The 16,851-nt window shown below is 41.3% G+C and overlaps 1 protein-coding gene across 3 annotated transcripts in view; it reads left to right on the top strand.

Annotated features, from left to right (window-relative positions):
• The window catches only part of APBB1IP (amyloid beta precursor protein binding family B member 1 interacting protein), an 812,218-nt gene that overhangs the window by 485,957 nt on the left and 309,410 nt on the right, over positions 1–16,851 (top strand). For all 3 annotated transcript variants that reach the window (XM_078663434.1, XM_078663435.1, XM_078663436.1), the window contains one exon: positions 4,890–5,049. In XM_078663434.1, coding sequence (XP_078519560.1) covers positions 4,890–5,049 — 160 coding nt within the window. The remainder of the gene's footprint in view (positions 1–4,889; positions 5,050–16,851) is intronic.

The following is a 16,851-nucleotide window of genomic DNA, read 5'->3' as shown; positions in this document are numbered from 1 at the left end:
TCTTCGCCTAGATTGTTTACATTTGTATGTTCCTTTACAGAATGTCTCACATGCTCACGCCCCATGCGTGAAACCTTTTGTTGAAAGCCCAGCTTGGATGGGGTATCCTAATCAGCAGATGTAAGAGAATGACAGGTGCAGGCTGCAGGGCCCATTAAAACAGGTCTAGTTACCACCAACCACTATAGCAGTGCTTCCATGTATTATTGGATGAGCCCTAGTGCACCCCGAAAAACTCTTTGCCTTCCTTAACTAAGGCCGGACCTTCAAAGTTAAATTTGACTTTCCTCACCACATTCATATCAGGATTTTACCCTTGCAAACTAAAGATTCTGATGCTGAGACTTCTATGTTCTGAGGGATTGTGGTCAATAAACCAGCTACATTTTCTTTGCTCTTATAACCTCTCTTTTTGCTTCATAATTTGTAAGATGTTCACAAATACTCGAGCATTTTAGTGTCATTCAGACATCTGTGTGCCCTGTGGTTTTATAGCACCCTTAGAACGCAGACGGTAATGTCTTTTGACATATCACGGCACATTCCTTATATTTCTTTGCTCCTTCTTGGCACCCTCGTTGCCATTCTTATTCCAATTTTTCCCTGCTTTCTGGACATCACAAGAGTATACCCTCCCTTTATTGTCCATGCTTTCTGGACATCACAAGAGTATACCCTCCCGTCATGGACACCCCAATATATTCTGTGTTGCTCACTTCCCAGTGTCTTGCCTGTGAAAGTATAAATTATGTGTTCTCCATCATTGTACACCTTCCTCTCCTGCCCTATGTTTACCAACCCCTTCCCTGCCTCTTTGTGTTCCAAATACTTTTCCAATTTGTACCACCACACGTTCTGAGACTGTAAGCCATAACAAATAAAATGGCTCTCTGGATCGCATAAAAAAGGCGAAACATGACGAGAAATATAAATCTCAATCAAAATATGAGAAAAAAGCTCAAGCTTTCTCTGTATACGCAACACTAGTTGGTCTGTACAATGATAAGCCAATATCCTTATTCTGATAATCACAAAGAATCAACATCAAATGCAAATGTAGTTCTTGCAACTAGTGTTTAATAATAGGACTGCAGAATTTACAGGAGCGTTAGAAAGAGGCCATTAGTAAAAGACAGTTTTCTTAACATGTCTCATTTTCAGATGGTGATTCTATACTATTTTCGGGATATTCACAGCCCATGCAGGAGTCGAAAGCAGAGTCCAATATAGTCTCTATCTTACATAAATGAAGGCATCCAATATTTGTTGTTTCTATGCTTGTGTGATCCATTACATAGTGCCCAATTTACACATTTCAGTAGTCCAGTCTTCTATTTCGGCAGTTTCTGTAGACTTACAATCTTTTAGTTTTCATCTTATCCTCCTGATACAACTTTTCGCATCCATACCTTTTTCCTTTGGATGACATGCTTTTAGGTCTTCTCCCGTAACAAGCTGAATGCTTTACAACATTTTATTCCATAATCCATTAAATACTGAACGTGTCATAAATAATGTCTAAGTGCTCCTCAGTCATTCTGGCTTTTCCAATATCTCTACTTTGAAATCAGTTTTATTCTATGCATTAATATAGCGCACCTGTAATGACCTGAAACAGTTGGTTGTTGAATTAAATAGATGCTTCATATTGACATTCACCATTAGTAATGGCAATCATTATTTCAATTCACACATTCACTAGAATGGGCATATCTGACTTTCTTTCCCAGTCAGTCATACAGTCCTTAAATAGGTGCAGGTTCTCCTTTTGGACAATATCTTATACATAAAAAATGTAGCTAGACTACCTTCTCCTCCTGAGGTTATTGTAATCAACGTATTGCTCATTCCTTCCTGATCAAAACTATGTGTAGATGAAAAAAATTCCAAAGAACTATTTTGAAGTTAAGTAGTTCCAATCTTAGAATCAGAGAGATTATTTTATTTTTCAAGACTCCTAAAGATATGTTACCTGATCGTGCAACTTGAATCAATTCTAAAAAATACATTTTTCCACCCACATGCTCCAGAGTGTCTTTAGTGGTGACCATTTGCTCCTCTTCATTTTATTAGTCCCTCTGACAATCATATAAGAAACCTGTGACCTTTCCCTGTGATAGATTGTCAATGGGGAACTAACCAAACGAAAAGAGGGATAAATAGACAGCAGTATATCTTACCAGTAACACCATGGCCAAATGATTGAGCATAAAGTGCCTTTTCTTTGCGCATAATTTAGTTAACTCTGCCAAATAATTTGGCCCTCCCCAGCCGCATACTTCTAGTAGTCCTGCTCTTAGTTCACTATTGGCATTGTTGTCAGGGTGGGGGGCATGAACGCTTTAGAGTTTTCCAAGTATCATTTCTAAAAATAAGTTGGGGAAACTGCAGGTGGCAGTTCTGCAGGCCTGTTTTGCCTGCTCTCTCCTAAATATTCAATATTGTCAGTGCAAATGAGATCTAAAGCGATAACGTCACTCTCATCGTAGTCACCAGTTGTTTCTGTCGTTAATATTCAACATAGGACGACACAGGATGAAGATCCGTGGAAATGTTGACATGTAGATGTGGTTCACTTAGTAGCATTTCTAAAGCACATAGTTTGTTTATGAAGCTGATACTTATTTATGGTTATGATCATATTTTGCCCCTTATTGCCAGGTCAACTTTTTTGATGAACTCTACATCAGGGACTGATTTAGAGTTTGACGGAAGGGTTACTCCATCACAAACATGACGGATATCCCATCCATCCTTCTACAAATGCATGACATCCTATGGCAATTATAATGAAGCAGACGGGAGATCTGCCATGTTTGTGATAGAGTAACCTGTCTGCCAAACTCTAAATCATGCCCTAAGCTCCTTTGGAGTGTGAAAAGTTGCACTCACAATGTGCTTATTTCAGGAGATTCACTGTTCCAGTCTGTTTTGCCAGAATTGAACATTTCCATGGCTGGTCATCTTGTCCATGTGCAGTTAGTTGGTCAATGACTAATTTTGTAAACACCAAAACTCCAGTGGCCCTCATGCACATGCAACTAAAATTGCATTGTTCGAATGCAGAGGGAAACAGACCACAACAGAGACCAGTTTGCCTAGTGGCGTTGTTTACCATCCATGACAGTGTCCCAATGCCTTTACTTACTTATTTAGCAGGTGACAGAACCCCTACATTCTAGCACTGTGCTGCTACACCTAAATCCAAAATCTCAGGTGCACTGAGGTAGGCAGGCCTGTGACATATCATCTGCATTATGTTTTATAGTTATACTAAAAGAAGCTTATATTTAAAGCAACCAGCCACGCCGAGCGGATTACTGTGCGACTTGTGCATAACTTTTAGCAGCATTTTATAGGGACAAGTCACACATACAATGTTCGGGGAGCATACTATTAATCTCTTTGTAAATGGATATTCAAAGAAAGGGTGCAGAAGCTACTTACACAAATGCTGTATCCGTGTCTTTACCCCTCAACAGGTTCTGATCGAGGTAGAGAGTATATTTGTGGCAGTGTGAGCCTGTGGCGTATCTGAGTGCTTTGGATTTGCACAAGTGAAAATTTGATTTGCACTTGTCTAAATAATTTTTAGTTGAATGGTAACATATCTTCCAATTTGTAGAATGAGTGGTAAATCCCCCATCATCAAAGGTTCCCTGCCAGTGATGATTCTTCCAGTGGCCTTACTTGTGCAAGCTATCCCCAAGGCTGTGGTAATTCTGTCAGAAGATCCTCCAACATTGGAGAGCTTTGTAAGAGAGAATTTACCACTTCCTCCACAAATCGGAGGTATTTCCATTAACACACAATTATAAATCAATCCCTAATGCTTTTACTAGGTTCAAAACATGTAATAAGTTAAGTAGTGGTTCATAGAAATCATATAATCAAACATTGTTATGACTCGGTTTTAAGACGACCCAGGCATTTTGAGGAAGGGTTGATTTCCTTGCTCCAAGTGGGTAAGATAGTTGCTCTTAATTCCAGATATTCAGCTCTCTTAAGCGTTACAAGGCCCCCTTCTGTGTGAAGTTTGTTTTTCTCCTCTTGCAGCCTGTACTGCCCAGCATCAAGCACAAGGAATCGCCTTACACACAGAGCCAGGCGGGATGAATGAACTTGAGACCTGCAGACTGTGAATGAGTTGGCAGAAGAATTGTTTAGTCTTCCATGTTTAGTAAAGTAAAACATATTGTGACATGATTTAGACTTTCAGGGAGGGGACCCCTGCCCTAGAGTTAATAAAAAAAGAGTGAAGGGGTTGGCATTAATCACAGATTCTTTGATGCTGATGCTAATGACCACGATGATGGTGACTGGTGGTAATATTTAGACCAGGTTCTTGCAATAGTTTATCCAGTGTGTGCCCCTGTGGCCTGGGGGACTGTGGTGGAGTTAATGGGCACCTCTCCTGGCCCCCGTTAGCCTGTTTCCACATGTGGAAATGTTAAAATATACACTGGTGCAAGTTAAACCGGGAGTTCAGGGCCCTTGGATGCCTTATGGGTAATTTCTCTTGATAGGTCTTGACAGCTAGGCCCAGCACTGCACTCAGCTGAACATTTATCAAAGACACCATAATTGTTGCAGAAACAACACAGAGCAATAAAGCTTTGATTGAAACTCGAATTTGGTTTTTCCTTTGAGTGCGCTTGTTTACAGTCCTTATTATACTTTTCCTGAAGTTTATACATGTTACTATCCGGCATCCGAAGCTTTGTAATTATGCTGTCTAATGATTTGCTGATGTTGAGCGGACTCACACAAGCTTTGGGAATTTCTTGTGTTATCACCCTATTCCCTAACGACAAACTCCCTGTAAAATAGTGTTTTCTTTTATCAATGCTTGATTGCTTAAGGCTACTGTGTGGTTCTGTTTATTGCAGCTTGTCGTCAAAGTTCACATGAACGACAGCAGCACCAAAACCCTGATGGTCGACGAGCGGCAAACAGTGCGCGACATCTTGGATAATCTTTTCGAAAAGACGCACTGCGACTGCACAGTGGAATGGTGCTTGTATGAGGTGTATGCAGATCTGCAAGTTGGTAAGTGGCGTGTAAAGAACTGCACTGCAAAGGCAATTGGTTCACCAGTTCTGATAAACAGTTCACACTTGAAAATGTAACTGTGCAATAGCCAATGCTAGGGCCCACCAGGTAGACCTATGGGGCCAATTCACAGAGGTCTGAAAATAAATTGTCCATTATGCCATACTTAGACTGTGATTATGCATATATTGGGACAGAAAAGTCCTCTTCATGCTAAGAGACATCTAACCCTGCCCTGAGTACCCAATAGTACTGTTGTTTGGATCCCTAAAGCTGATTTTTTTGTCTGAGGCGAACACGGATCATGCGTGTGCCCCATGACATAGGTCTGTATCACGGACTGCAGTCTTGTTGGGCTGGGACGGACGCACAAAGCACTACCCTCATGGTGGTGGAAGGCTATGCCTTCACAAGGAGTTAAGCAACATGAGTGCGGTGGCGGCAGCTCATGTTGCTTAACTGTGTAGTGGTCAGTAGTAGTGAACATGACCTTTTTAGCCTGTCACTGGAGTGAGGCCTACAGGCTCACTCACCTTCTTAAACATTCCGCTGATGTGTGCTTAACTCATTCTTAGCCTACATCAGGTAGATGTGAACTGCTGCATAGTGCAGTAGTAGTGGCACTATCTTAGTTGTATATGTGCCTGGGAAGGGTACAGTGCAAGGATGGAGCACTACTATGCAGTACATGTGTGGTTAGTACATGTACTGGGTTTTTGTATGCCTGAAGGGAATACAATTCATGAGAGATATAGTGCTGTGCAGTGCATGTGCAGAGACAGCATGTGCTGGGTGCATGTGCGCTTGTGTGAAGTATAATACATGAAAGGTGAAGAATTGTGCAGCGAGCACATAGTGAGATCGTGTGCTAGCAGTGTGCATGTTTTTTGAAATAACACCTTCTGGTTATAGATAGAAAAGCTTCAATGCGGCACAGTGTGCACAGACTGAGTGTGTGTGCTGAATACATGTGTATGTCTACGGGTATAATGCATAGAGGTGTTAATGCTGAACAGAAAGTGTGCTATGAATGCAATCTGGGTGAGTGGGCTTGTAATGGTACATTTTATAGAGGTCACTGAGTTCCATTTTGGTAAGCTCAGTCCTGCCTGGTAAAGGCGTAAGGACAAGGGGAATTCCCCAGACAGATTTGTGTTTTGCTACATTCCCACCTGGAGCTCTAACGAGGGCGTTGGGTGGAGACATACCAGTCGGGGAAGAGAGTCCCTTTACATTTCAAAGACTGCTCTTTGATTCAGTGATAGTTCGCAAGAAAGGGTCCTGGAAACATCTCAGGAAGAAAGAGGGGGCTGATAAGGAAATAATAAAGAGTAAAGCTGGAACCCTGGGATTAACCTTTTTGATGTATATATCACTGTGGCTGACATCCAGGTGTGAACTCTGAGTAAAAGGAAGAAATTTGAGGTTGGTATTGAAGGGGTGCAGGAAGATGGGGAAAAGGGAAGAACTTTGGTAGGAGAATGGGAGGACAGGCAGAATGCTGAGGCTGAAGGCGGGAGAGAGAGTGGTGAGTAGGAGATGGTGAAGGATAGGGTTACACAAATTTCATATTCTACAGTTCTGACAGAGTGGGTAGTCCTGTAATGGAAAGGTTACTGGGTCAGGTATAGTTTAGGCAGATGAGGCGTTAGCAGATTTTGAAATGAGAGGACAGGTTGTTCAGTTCCAATCATTAGTTACATTGTAATCATCGGTTTTCATGTAATCATCAGTTCTAATAATCAGTGGGCCCAATGAACACAGGGCACACCCGTATTACGTTTTTCACACACCGCTCCATTTGGTGTTCTGATGAAATTTCTAAAGAAGTCCTCTTTTATGTACCCTCACCTTGAAATGATGGCAAAACAGAAATATAAAATAACTTTCAACCATAGAGAGACGATGCTCTGTAAGCTGACTGTTTTTTTTTAAAGTTTTCAATATAGCATGTTGAAGGCTCATTGAAGTCCATATGTAGGTCCATGACAATCAAGATGCAATCATCACAGATATAAACAGTGCCAGAAATAACCTGAAGTTGTGCAGAAGTCTCAATGAGTGAACTCTACAGTCAAGAGGCAGTTACTGTATCTTGAGTGTATAAGAATAAGTCATAAGAGCACACCATAAAAGGAAAAGAAATTCAAACAAGAAATAAAAAAAATCAACAAACTTCCACTGAAGCATCCACCAAACCACATTTAACATTGTACTAAAGCCTGGTGGAGCGTAGGGCCCCAACATGCCACATAGCTGGTTGTGAATAGGTGAGGTCAGCCTATTCCCTCATCCGAGTGCCCCTGATGTGGTATATACGACCATTAATTCTCAGATACATTCATCCTGCAGGATTTCCTCCTAGGACTGCATATATTCAGGACTTCTCTTCCCCCGTTGTGCTTCTATTTTAAGTAGTGCCCCATCGCACTCCGGCCATTTGAGTAATTCCCGCCTCCATCGCTTAAGGGCCAGTCCAGTTGGAAACTTCCATAACAAAGAGATTTAACGGCAAGCCAGTTTGAGGTCTCAATCTGTGAATCTGATGGTGATCGCACTAGCTTTAAGTCTTGGAAACTGACCTACCATCATATCGCCGGAGTCTTAAGAATATTCCTACATGTGGAATCATTATCAAAATTCAGCACTGTATCCCACTAGTTCTCACTTACCGGAAAATCCCACATCATATGGCTGAAAGGAAACTCTTAATAACTGATGCAAAATAAATAGATAATGTACACAGTATGGCAATTTTTTATGCTGCTTATGCTACTTCTATCCACACAACACCCGTAATTAATTAAGGAGGGCTGATGGCCAGAAAAGGGAGATTCCTAAACTTTAAAGATCTGTCGAGAGCCATTAAGTTAACCTGCACAACAAGGTTTTTCCAGTTCTCAGTTTTTGTAGATTTATTCAAATAATAGTATTACTACAGAAGGCAAAATGAATTAGAGTCAAAGGAATTAGTATATAACAAAAATAAAAATAATGCAAAATGCCATGTGACTTTAAGATACCAGTCTTACACAGCACAGCTGGTGAATTGTCACATTAATAATAAATAGGCCTAGTTAAAGAATAGATCAGTGCATCCAGCCCTCTCTAAGCAACAAGCTGAAGGATTCTAACAGGAAAGTCTAAGAAGATTGGCTCTTCCTAAGTAGCAAACCTTTTATAATGTTCTGGACAAAGAAAAAACTCAAATTCATAGCATGATTTTATGTAAATGGGCAGCATTAAAAATGTTACTTGCACAGCACCAACCACACTATTGATTATGAAACAACACGTACTTCCACATACTTTTTCCTGGTGTTTAACTAATTAATTTGTTGCACAAAATATATCGTACATTTTATGCATGCAAAAACACAAGAAAACAAAGAACCTATTCTACACTTTCATAGACACAGGTTTAACTCTTAGCCTTGCAATGTTACAACTCAAGTACGTTCCTTCCCGAGGAAGATAGAGATAAGATACATTTGCACTCAAGAACAGAGACCATGATTACAGCTGGATTCAATCATTTATTTGAAAACAAATAAAAACACATGAACATGGAGCTCACGTACAACAAATAAACATGCACTTTTCTGCAGTGTGACCCCCACTCTTGTTAATAAGGCCTAGATGTGCTAACTAAACCAAACCCACATTTGCACCATTTCTCAACAAAATGTTTTACTTCTACACATCCATGCCTGTCTTTATTTGCATAAAATGATGTGACAAGAGAGAACTAAGCTAAAATGTGAGTATATCCACAGTTGCTGTTTAGAGCATGTTGGACAACATTATTGTTGAACTTGCTGTGTGAGAATTTGCAAAATGGCTCTGTTGATTCTGTTGGGGCATGGTTACAGGCACACTGACTCTTTAGGGCATAATTAAAGGCATATTACCTAAACTGAGGACCAGTTCATTGGCACAATGTGTGGGCGTATTGTTGCTAATGGAACAGGTATATTGAGAACTTAGTTATAGACACACTAATAGCACTATGGGAACAGCAGTGATGGGAGAATAGCTTTGCTTTTCATCCCAGAGAAACGTAGAACAATTCCCAGCCCCTGCCTCATGGGAGTTTTACTAGCTGCGAGAGGTTGTGTAGTATGCTGCGCTTCAGAAACTATTCAGTGGTGATTTGTGTTATGACATACATGCTTGACTACTGTAAAATATGAAAAAAGCACACAAATCATGTGCTACTCTCATAGATGTCGAATTACAGGAAGGTGCCTTTAAATAAATCTGGTTGACTAGGATCCATCTTTCGAATTATCCCTTGAGTAACCCTAAATATAAAAGGTTTGATTTTTCAGTATATTATGGATCTTAAATTATTTGCGATAGGAATTGCAACACAGACAAGACAGTCGTCTTCTTGCTCCACACAACTTCAGTTCAGTAGAAGATGTATGTCATAACATTCTGTCTGAGCATATTTGCATTTATAAGAATTCAGACATAAAATGTGAAGGCTGAATTAGTGTCCCTTTCCCACTGATGTGTATGTGGCTGTCCATAGCCCTGAAGATCCCCCCTTTCACAGCCTCATCCAAAAGGTAAATATATCTCATCCATTTTGTCAGAAGCCCCCTCAGTTCTCCCTTTCCAGAAACACAGCACCACTGCTACCTGCGTGTGCAAAAAATGCATGTGCAGGCTCACACAGCTATCACACACTGCCCTACTCAATGAGATCTCTTTCAATTCTTTCTGAGAAGTTGGCAATCAAAGACCTGTGACTACCATCTACATCTTTTTGCATAGTGTGAAAATAAAGGGCCTGATTTAAAGGCTGATGGATAGGTTACTCCATCACATCCTGACTGACATCCCATCCTCCTTATTGCAAGTGCCATAGGATATAATCCACTGGTAATGAGGCGGAACGGATATCGGTGACTTTTGTGAAGGAGTAACCTGTCCACCAAAGTCTAAATTAGGCCTAAAGTCTTTTGTAGGCATATATTTGTCTTTCCTCTGGTATATGTTTGTTCCAGAAGAAACCGTCCCTTACTTGGCACCAGCCTCCTACCTCTGCTTGTATATACCCCATGGAAGGTGGCTGTCTAATACACTGTCTCATTTTCCATCCTGACTGTAACCATCTTCAAAAGAAGCCTTCCTTTCCTTGGACAGATGCTTCGGGTCTATCTGGGAAGGTCTTATGAAAATCACAATCAAGTTATCTTCAGAAACCCGTTTTATTTCTCCCTATAAATTCTCCAGGTCCTAAATCTTTGTAGTGCCTTGTGGGTCAGTTGAAAAGGATGATGTGTAGTGGCTTGAGTGCGTTGGCATTCCCTTTCATCACGGTTAGAGCCAGCCTGGCATGCTTTACATTGTAGTTTGGAGCAGCTGTAGCAATGTGTGCCACAGCAGATGATGTAGTCCAGGAGATTCTGCAGCCAGGAGACTGAAAAAAGACAGCTGTGGAACAATAGACACTGTAGTTCACAAGAGGGATGTGATGCCTAATCAAACTTCTTTACTTACTGCTCCTACCAATCTCGATGGTAGAAGCATCCCGTAATGAATCAGTCAGCCCAGACAGTTAATGAGGGGAGTCAAAAAGACTCCAACATTTAGAGACAGAACCTTAAAGAAGCCTAAAAAACTGAAAAGAATTCCCGATGTTCGAAAATAAAGCAAATGCTAATGACAAAGTGAATAAATAAAATAAGAAAAGCAGATGAACAAAAGTGCAATAAAATTCTGTCTGTAAGATGGTACCAGGCACATAAGATGATATCTAATGATATTAAAAGGCTCCCCTGCAGCATAGGCCGTAGATCCGTCAAGACTCATAATAGGCACACAAAGCAAGCCATTGAAAAGTGTGAAAAGAGATCCGATAGGGGGATTAGTGGAAAATACCAGCTCACAATGGATCACCTGCACAAACAGCTCACCCAAACTTTGGCAAGAGTGAAACAAAGACCTCAAATTAGCCTCTGCCCTTGACCAAGGTAGGAGGGACAAAGGAAGATGCCTCCACCACTAGACAAGGCGGCTCAAGCTTACAAATATACCCTTCAATAAGGTAAATTAGCACCTTAATTAGTGATTTTATTTTTAAGTTGTGGCTTGAAGCCACTATGAACACCCCCATCAGCTTCAACCCCCCTACAAATGTAGGGCTTTTCGCAGAATCGATATGTAGATGTGTCCGCAGTCATGAAGCTCAGAAAATCTTGACCTAAGTGGTCAGCTTTGCCTACTGTCAGAACCTGCCCTTCAGTTTAAGGTCACAAGATTCTTGTTGGGTCTTGCCATTGCCCCAGTTCTCACTCCTCTTCATCTGACATTTATTATGTCACAGCTGTTCTCATAGGCATTCTGTTGTGGGACACCCGCAAAGAGTCTGTCTAGCTGTCAGGTCAAGGAGACGGGGTTACACAAGCCAAAAAACATGAAGACTCCTGAAGGGGAGTACTAAACCCACAAACAATCACTCTCTCTTCAGTTTATGGACTTTCACACATGTTTATAAAAAGCAACACACTCAATTACCACAGTCTTTTAAAAAATAGGTATGGCGTTAACCCTGTCATATAAAAAAAAAATAATTTACATATACATGAAAACAAGTAATTTGATGGAAATTGAAGGCACAATCTACAGTGCACTGGAGGTCTTTAAATGCTACTAATTAAATTCATGTATACTCAGGTACATAAAAAGTAGAGGGGTATTTACTGAAAGACTAATTGTGTTGTCTTAAAATATCTCAATTTTTTCATGTATGTGTTGTTTATGTACATGTGTTTTCATGAATATGTAATTTTAAATTATTTTTTTATATGATAAGATTATAGGCATATATATTTTTCTAAACTACTGTGCTATTTGGTTGTGTTACATTTTGTAAACACGTGAAAGTGCATTTATTGAGGATAGAGTGATTGTCTGTGGGTTTAATATTCGCCTAGTGGAGTCTTCAGGATTTTGTTCTACGATATCAGGTCATTCCAGGACCTGCAGTGCATTGTCAGTTGAACAGTCAATGGAAGAGCGCAATGAGAACAGAATTGTCTGGCTTTCGTGTATCTGCTTGCAAAGTAATGTTGTGTGTGAAAAAAGCAATATTTCTACATATGTATACGATTAATGAATAGAAAATATTTAGTAACTGAAATAGAGAAGCACCAGCCAAAGGGGTGCCTGATCAGACGAACGTCCACAATATGGACGCTGGAAAATTAAGATTAATAGATTCCAGAAAAGTAAAGATTGGAGCACGGACTACGATCAAACAGCTAAAACCACAACCTCAAATGCTTCCCTAGGTTTATATCCATGTACCCCATATTCAAAAACTACCCTGACTGCCTGAAATTCACACTTTATTCGCAAGCATATGGATTGGTAAGGGCGCCTCCAGCCATATTTGCTAATATTTTTCACAAACCCAAGGTGTGTGGTTTCGTACTGAAGTAAACACAAGAACGTTCAGCGGGTTTGTTCCATATTTTACAAATCTAGCCCGTACCATATCTGCTCCGCACCTGGCATGTATTTGTTCACATTTAAAACTTCCATATCATCTACAAATACCCCTGATGAGACCAGACCTGCATATGGTATCAGTTGATAGTCCGGGATGTATTTGCATCCCACCCAGCATTGCTCACAGCAGGAGGCTCACTTGGGGTCTTCCTCCAGGTGGCCTTCAACCACGGTGGCATACAATTCAGTGAGTAGGCATCCCTGTTTTTGATTTTTGGCTCAGCTTTTTTGTTTTTAACAGAGCCATGTTGCCAGAGTTACTAAAATCACACCCAGGCTTTGCAGGGAGACCGACAGCTAGAACCAGACCTATTTTCTGCAATCTGAGCTCGAATGCTTTGCAGCGGTCTCATAATGTGAATCATGTGGATGTTTTCAAACATCTTCCTCCATGGCATAAAGTAATACCCAAAATGTATAACAATGCAGTCTTGGTGTTTCCATTAAAGGGGGTTCAGGTGCAGTGCAAGTATAGGGATGTGACGTTGTATTAAATGTAGCTCATTTAAATGGGTCTATTGCACTTGCTGTCCTGTTATCTTTGGATCATGTGACAGTGACATTGAGAGTAGTGAGTCACTGACACCAAATCCAGGGTGTGGCTTGTGTTGCTGCTCAGGCACTTAGGGGTGGAGCAGCGTGCCACACAGAACTGTTGCTAGGCGGTGTTCTCACACAGCTGACCTATCATAATGTGTTGCAGTATAAGGTTTTCTGCGCAGTATTCATTCCACAGTGGTGGAAACCATTTACACAAACTAGGTGGTCTGCCAGCATAATGATTATTATTATTATGAAGGACATTTATTAGGCACTTATTGTTAACAAATGCAGCTAAGCGCAGGTCATTGATTACCTCATCAAAGGCTAAAATAGGTGTTTTGTTATTTTATTTTTCTAATATTGTTCCAAATGTGTTTCCTGTGTAATGGAGGCCCATAGAATAGTCCCCCAGCAGACCTGGGGTATTCTTTTCTACCTCCACCCATTGTGGGTAGTATGCGTTTGTCTTGGCTTATTAAATTAATGCGTGATCATTCTACTGGGGTTGTAGGGTCTGATCTCATCAATTACCGGGAGCGCATTGAACGGAACATACATGCTCTTTAATGTCACAGCCTCCACGTGAACCCATTGGAAAGCTCTTCTTGCATATGAGGCAGGGTCTCTTCTTTTCAGACTTACTCAAACTGGACGCCTGTTTGGTCTTACAACAGCAGCACGTTTATTCCATAGTAACAGCAGCCAATTGCTCTATGCTCCTCTAAGAAATTGTGAGGAAGAAGTGGAGCACTGTACTAGTCTTCTGAGCATCAGCAGCTTAGCATTTGATCAGTCAGGATCTCATCCTGGTGTGCATCTGTCGCAGAGACTCTGCATGCAACGAGTATTGCTATTGGCTGGAAATATGATCGAGTTTCAGCAAACGAATCAGCTTGCAGCTCATGTGGCATTGCAGTCTGTGATGTAAATGACTCCAAGAACGCGAAGTACAGGAGTAAACACGTTAACCCAGTTGAGACCCGGGTAGAGAATGTAGCCAAAAAACAATGCCTCGACCGGTAATCATCTCTCTCTTGTGGTCTCCCTTTCTTCCCCTTTTCTGAGTGATTTATACTCTCCTTGCATCTGCCCTCCTTAATGATTAGCGGTTGATACATTGTTTTTTGCAGTGTTTCCCTAACTGTGCGAGTCGCGAAAGAAAAGCAAAGTGTATTTATTTTGTGACAAGTTTTCTGGATACAGGGTGTGTTAAAAGGAAAGGTGTAGGGTGTCATTTTTGTAACATACAACATATAAATACCTCTAAATTAACTGTACACATTCAGCAGTTAGGGAAGCAAAAAATTAAGCACATTTTTGGGGGAATTCTGAAGTGTGATGGAAACAAAGTTTTTAATAAAGATCAAAACAAATCAAGATATTTTGCGTAGTAATATACAAATGCTAAATATTCACTGAAACCGGATTGCCACACATTATCGTTTGTGTGCAATATATTTTAGTCAGTAAAACTGTATTGCTGTGTAAATTTGATGTCCATTTCAATGGAAAATGTGCTCTGTGTAAATGACAGTGCCCTACCTCCCAATGTTTTAGTTACATTAAAAAATCACCTCCCTCATGTCCATTCAAGCTGGATGGTTAAGTTTGTTGTTCTACAAAGTGGGTGGTGGTTTCAAAACATTTGGGAAGCACTACTCGAAAGGTTCCAAATTGTGCTACATACGGTAAGAGAGGAGGATACATTTCAATTATATGTCTTTAGCCATGTTTAGATGTACTGTCATGGAGCTGTGTGTTTGTTTTTGTTGATTTCACCAATTTTCTGATTTACATTGTGCTGAAATCATTACAAAATGACAGGAACAAACCGCTACCTTTCATCAATTTGCTAGCTAAGCCACCTACAAAGTGGGAGTTGCTGCTATTAGATGCCTTTAAAACATCCATTGACTGACATACTAAATGAAATAGATTTTAACCCAGATCAAAATTGGCCTAAATGTGTTGGAGCCAAGGAGCTGAGGCTGCTGATAGCTTTTTCACAGTTGCACAATTTGTAACACACCGCATGAGATAAGGGTGTGTTGTGTGCAAGAAATAGTAATTGCATTTATATAGCGTGTACTACCACTGACGAGGCGTTGAAGCGCATTGTGGCGAGTACAATGCTACTCTGGAACCCATAAAGGATTAGTGGTGTATTGGTATAGTGAACATTTTTAAATAATTTGAGCAGTGGATATGTTAGTTAGTTATTTGGAGAAGTATGGTGGAGGGATAGAAGAGGGAAAGGGTTTGCATTGATATACGGCTTGCTAGTAGACACTAAAACAATAGGAAGAGGGGTAAAGAGAAAAGATATGTGTTTCTAGAATTATATAAGTTCTATTATTGAAAACAAGCATTTTGATCATGGGCAGGGACTACCGGCCACCCCCCCACCTTACACAGATAAAGCACAATGAAATGAAGTGGAGGAAAACAGTTGGAGTCTTTGGAAGCGGGGGGAGATCCCCGGCCGTATTTATTAAATATGAAAAGAAAATTTAAACTTGTCAAAATTAAAAACGGTATTTTACACAATTATAAAACGGCAAATATCCACAATAGATTACAGTGTGATAGACATGTCTGAAAGGGCTAACCTTAACAAATTGTCTAATACAGCGTGTTCCTAACCGAATCTAATTTCACATCATTTGCAGTTTTATAATTACTGGGCCTACGGCAAGGTCGCTAACCGGTGTCCGATCCTTATCTGCTGCACTCTCCCGACCGAGTGCGTATGCGCCACGAGGGCCCGTTCACCGGGAGAGTCTGTACCCTGTTTACCCTCGGACACACCGGGAACTCCATTTAACCCCTGATAGGATGGCCCTTACACTCGCGTCATTTACCGACATCATAGTGTATGTGCGGGGTGGCTACTCCACAAAAGGATAGAGCGTTGCTCCCTCCCCCGCACCCCTGTAAGCCAACGTATATCCTGCCCCTGGAGTTCTGAGAGGTACCCTGGGAGATACCAGTGGCCCCTCCCCCTGGGCAAGCCCATATGCTAATGGTGCCGCCCCCCCCTTAAGGACCTCCAATTGGGCTCACCGATTATGACCTTACCGCCTGACCGATATAATAAATACGACAATATATTGCTACTAATTGGGAAAAAAGGCCTGAGGAAAAACTTTAATTAATCACACAACCACTGCACACGGTAAATCCACTTTGCCTGTTCTAGAGAAAAAAGGGCCTAAGGAATGAAAATTGCACGTTAACATATGCCAACAACCATTATTCCTTACACTACTTAACGGCTAGCCACAACCAAAGACTCCAAACCAAATGTATCAGGGACGGTGGGTGGGTAAAATTAAAGGCTCCCCGGCCCTGGTGGGGGGAGCAAAGCTGTTGTCTGGGGCGAGCGCGGGGACAAAGAGACCGTCTCGCGCGCTCGCCGGGCATTTAAACCGCAAGCCACGCCCCCCACGGCCCGGAAACACCGATAGTGCTTCCGGGTCGCGGGGGCGCGACCCAATGGCTGCAGGAGGGGGTGGGGGCCTGCCCCGCCATGCATACGTGGGGGCCGAGCGGCCCCCCCTTTCTTAAAGCATTGAGTTTTAGTGGTACGGAGAAAGCTGATATCAAAATGGTACTCTTGGAATGTAACATGAACAGGTTTTGATACACAATTACAGCAAAATTGTTCAATAAAGACTGGGGATGAAAGGAATCCCACTTTTTAGACAGTGCTGAAACTTGTGTGTACTCTAG

This window comes from Lissotriton helveticus, chromosome 10 (genome assembly GCF_964261635.1).
Source record: "Lissotriton helveticus chromosome 10, aLisHel1.1, whole genome shotgun sequence".
Lineage (NCBI taxonomy): Eukaryota > Metazoa > Chordata > Amphibia > Caudata > Salamandridae > Lissotriton > Lissotriton helveticus.
This window is presented reverse-complemented; position numbering and strand designations above follow the sequence as displayed.